General features: G+C 31.2%; 1 protein-coding gene across 1 annotated transcript in view; it reads left to right on the forward strand.

The window, feature by feature from the left end:
* The first annotated feature begins 871 nt into the window (after positions 1 to 871).
* Positions 872 to 5,029, forward strand: part of LOC117172867 (general odorant-binding protein 56a-like) — an 11,837-nt gene continuing 7,679 nt past the window's right edge. The window contains exon 1 of the mRNA XM_033361134.1: positions 872 to 982. Within this exon, the coding sequence (XP_033217025.1) occupies positions 935 to 982 (48 nt within the window). The 5' untranslated portion in view covers positions 872 to 934. The remainder of the gene's footprint in view (positions 983 to 5,029) is intronic.

A 5,029-nucleotide genomic window follows, 5' to 3' on the forward strand; every position in this document is an offset into this window, starting at 1 on the left:
TTTCGTAAAAAATGTACGAGATATGAAAAAAATGCGCAATTCAAACTTTTTTTTTATTTAAAAGTTCTACAAAAAGTTTAAACCTTTTGCACCGTTTTTATATTAAATGCTTATATATGCATTTTTTCTAAAAAAAACTACTATTTATACGTTTAAGGTATCGTTTTTAACGAGTTTTTGCTGATACTATCACAATACATCGACACTAATCTTTTATTACTTTATTGTTACAATATTCTGGAAAATTGTTTTTTGCTAATAATGAACAAAAAATTGTTATGAAATATCAGAAAGTGCTAAAACATTTTTTTGTAGATCTTTTAAAGCAACAAATATCTTGTGTAAAATGTTTCGCATCTCACATATTTTCAAAATAAAATGAACATTTTTTATTTTCAGAAATATTGAAGGTATTTTTCTTTTACTCTTAGATTTGAAAAACATTTTCCCGTGAATTTCTAAAGAGTGCGAAATCCCTCGTTGAAATCAAAATTTAAAATTAAATGTCTTAATTGATTGAAGAAATACAGCATGTAAACAAACAAAAAAACGTGCTTAAAAAATATTAAAAACATTTTTGGAACCTAGTCTAAAAAGGTTTGCAATGCCAAAAGTAACAATTAGTGCCAAATTGTTAATATTGCCAGTGCCCGGCTCGGACTAACTTGTTTGTTCAAGACTTCGAAGCTAATGTTCCATTATTATAAATTACACGTCTTAATGAACTCATTTTTATATTTCTCTAAAGGCTATAGGAAGCCATTAATTATCCTGTACCCCTACCTTTGAAACCGGTCATGGCCATCGACCGTTGAAATATCCACTAATGGCTCCTCACATTTCTATAAAAATCAAGCGAAACGCTTCCACAGCATTCAGTAATCTCCAAACCGTTTCAGTGAACCGTCGCAAGAAACCAAATATAATTTTCAAAATGAAGACTGTTTTCGCTGTCTTCTCATTCTGCTTAGTAGGAGCCATGGTAAGCATTTTGGTCTTTTTTGTTATTTGTACCTTTTTACAAATATTAAAATTTTTCACTTTACTAAAAAAATTCGGAAATGTAGTTTAATATTGATCGATTACTGTAATTGTTAAACCAGTTTTTAAAAACTTAGAAATTTTGTCGAAGAATTAGCTAAGTTTTTTTAAAGTATTGTTATGACATTATATTTTCCATAGAGATTCAGTTTTAAAACTTAGTTCTCTCTCCACCGATTTGGAAAAAATACAATTTAAGAAAAGTGATTTTACCGAAGATCTTGAAAATATCGGACACAGTATTGTCAAAAACATTTAAAACATTGAATCATTTGAAAATTTGAACCTTTTAACTTTAATTAATTTCCATTTATTAATTTAATTTGTTATCGTTGAGGTTGAAAAATATTTAATTGTTCTTGAAAATACCGATTGTAGATTATCTACTTTGATAAGAGAGTAAAACTTAATGTCATGAACTGAAAAAATGTATTCATTGCCGCTAATTAGATCTAATTCCGAGATGCTGATCATTTTAATTTTGAGCGTACACAAGATATTCGAGGGTTTCAAAGATGTCTTGACTTAATTTTTGGAAGTTTTTCGAAATATTTCAAGTGATTTATATATATATATATATATATACATATATTCCAATGAATTTTTTGGAATTTCAAGAGATTTAAAGTAAATTTCAACTAATTTCTAGAGACTGTGAAGAATTATAAAAGATTTAAAAGTATTTCGCAGAATATACATGAGTTTTAAGATATTTAAGAAGTTTTTGAGAGATTTTAAGATACATCAACAGATTTTTCTATATATTTTAGGGCGTATCACAAAATTTTGAAAAGTTACAATTAATTTTAAACAATTTTTAGGAGTTGCGAAGTAGTTTGACACAATTTTTTAAGAATTTAAAGTCAGTTCAAGTGTGATTCAAAGGATTTCAAGAATTCTTAAAGATTTAATTAAGACTTTAAGATAGTCGGAGATTTTGATCTATTTTACAAAGGGTTTGAATGCTTTACAAAAAATTTCACGGAATATTACAAAACTTTTCAAGGTTTCAAATGCTTAAGTGCTTGTAAAATATATTCAAGCGACTTTTAAAAATTACAAGTTATTTTGAATGATTTGAATTTGAAGTCCAGGGATGGCTTTATAAAGATACTGCAAAAAAGTCCCCAACCATATATGTATGACAACGGCCGTCATTTTGGAAAGTGTAAAAAAAAGTATGTTTTTCAAAATAACTCCAGATCGGTTGACTTTAGGACGAATATGGTCATGTGAAAAAATGTTCACAATTTTATGAGGCAAAAAAAGTTTGTGAATTTCGCAGACCTATTGTCAACGGCTATGCATTGAAATTGGATTAGCTGTGAGATCGTGCGATTTCTGAAGAAATAAAATAAAAGCTAAAATTATCCGAGAAAAAACGTCAGAAATAGATCAGGCGATTTGTCCTGGAGCAAATGCATATTTCTGTTAAAAAAAAGACTAACTAATTTGCATTAAAAATCATCAGTATAAAATGACCTCACCTTCGGTGTACGATTTTATATGCCTAAAAAAATGCTTTTGAGATGAAACTTCTTTTAATTGTTCCTTTATACTCATACAATATATTTCCTAATTTCTAGCTCAGAATAAGAACATTCAGGGCCTTTTTTAAAGATTCTAAAAAGTAAATTTAAAAATTGAAGCTATGATGTCGGCAGCAGCGGTGATTATGAGTCCCAATGGGAAAAATGGAAACAAGGACAAGAACGGATACCTCGGCCTTTTATATCCATTGGAGAAGTGAGCAAAAAAAATGTCGAAGGGTCCAACAGAATGAAACGAGGTAGACGTTCTCGCCCCGCTCCCTTTGCTTGTCAGTGGGAAGCATAATCACCCCTGCTGCCTACATCATATATTCAATTTTGAAATTTACTTGAAGTTTAATCTCATAAGCATTCCCTTAAGCATATTAAATTGGACACTGAAGTTAGCACGGTAGGAAGCCTGGCATTAAAAAGTATTAGAAAATTTGAATCCTTAAGAATACCGTTTTTGTCCTTAGTTTTTTAATTCTCATTAGACGGCGAAAATTATAAGAATTCAATCCCTTTTAAAGCCGATCGGAGTTGTCAGACATAACCTCGAATTCATTAAAAACACAATTTTCGTTTGAAGCATTAGAACGCGCTCTAAAAGCAGGAAATTTGCCAAATCTAGGAGAATTGTATGTAAGAATACATTTCTTAATCGTCAAATGTTCGTTTTGTTCAGATATTATCAATTGAAAAAATATAAAATCATGATAAAAAATCTGTCTGCCTTGCGGGCACATTCTCATCGCGCGCTGTGCGCACGGCTCGCTTCGCTCGCAAGTTTGAGCGCGCAAAGGGCGCGCGACGATTGAACCTCGCGCTTCGCGCTCGGATATTTATTCTTTGCATTTGGAATGCTTGAAAAAAAAATTTATCAAAAAGATCTCTTTTAGATGGCAGTATTTATATGCGTCTTCATATTCTGAATTGTCTACTTAATTAAATATAGTAAAAGATTAAGTTTCTCAAAGCTCTGCAGGCTTTGACGTACACATTCTCACCGTGACACTCGCATTGCGCGATCGATTTCCGACAGACATTTGTAAACAGGATTTGTTGCATTTTTTTCTCGTAACTTTCGTCTTTTTTCCACACATTTTTTTTTATCTTACCTTTTTCAACGTTACTTTTCACGAATAAAACAAAAAGTACGCGTCCTATCAAGAAGTGATTCTTAACGAAATTGTAGATCTTTTTTGGGATAACCATTTTTGTTAATTCATCTTTTTTGTATCCTACATAGTTTGTCCACAAAATGGAATTTTTTATTTTCCATTATTTTTTGTGCAATCAAAATTTGAATTTTCGATTTTTGAACAAGATCGAAAAATTAGTTATGATAATCTTGTAGGGATTTCAAAAAGAAATGTTTTTCTTTTCTTGGCATTTTTTCATATCGTGCGTTTTTCGGCTTCAAATTTTGATTTTTGGTTGATTAAAAAAATTTGGAAAACGCTATAACTCTGAGAATTTTTTTTCATAAAAAAGTCATTAGGATAAATTGTTTGTTCTTTTCAATACTATAAATATCCGTACATAGAATTTTCAAATTCAGAAAAAAGTGGTCTCAAAAATTTTCAAAATGCGCTAACTTTTTGAATTTTTATCAAAAATGGCTGGTTAACGAACTTGTCCTTTCTTTTAGGGCCTAGAAAAAGTGTGCCAAAGATGCATTTGATTCGTTCATTTTTTCGAGACTTATCGAGTTTACGGACGGACGGCCGGATGGACAGACCGACCGACGCCATCGGGAAAACCTGATTTTCGGATTCAGGGGGTCTCGAAACGTGGAGATCCGTTGAAAAAGTGTAATGTCAAATTTCCGACAATTCTAATACTTTCTTAATCATAAATGATGAGAATGTAAAAATTGAAAAAAATTATTTTTCACCAGAACCTTCTGTGTGGAAATTGATCCTGACATCGTAAAATGATCCACGCTATGTTTTAAAAAGCTTTTTTCCTGATTATTATTCGAAAAACAGTAAATAAATATAGCAAAATTTGCTGAATTAAAAGGGATTAAAATTTGTCTAATTCTTGGCTGCTTTGTGGTATTCAGCAAAATATTGTCAGCGCTAGGCACAGAAAGGAATTCAATTTGAGAGCTAACTTCAACTGTCGTGGATATTCAAAACGGGAGGACAAAAACGGGATCCAGAAGTATTCAATATTTCTCACATTACCACTGAATGAATGAAATTTTTCATTACTTTTTAATGCAAGCCTTTTTACCGGGAGGCTCCTTTATACTGATAATATTGTTTGCAAATGAGTTGTTCGATTTTCGTTTAAACCTGAACCTGCATTTACTTCAGTACAATATTTCGAAAGTTTTTCTCTCTGATATTTTCAGCTTTTATTTGATTATTTCAGAAATCGCATGATTGTGCAGCTAATCTAATTGTAATGCATACACGGCAGGGCCGTGGCCAGCCGTAGCCCCCCCC

The sequence above is a fragment of the Belonocnema kinseyi genome, chromosome 5, assembly GCF_010883055.1.
Source record: "Belonocnema kinseyi isolate 2016_QV_RU_SX_M_011 chromosome 5, B_treatae_v1, whole genome shotgun sequence".
Classification (NCBI taxonomy): domain Eukaryota; kingdom Metazoa; phylum Arthropoda; class Insecta; order Hymenoptera; family Cynipidae; genus Belonocnema; species Belonocnema kinseyi.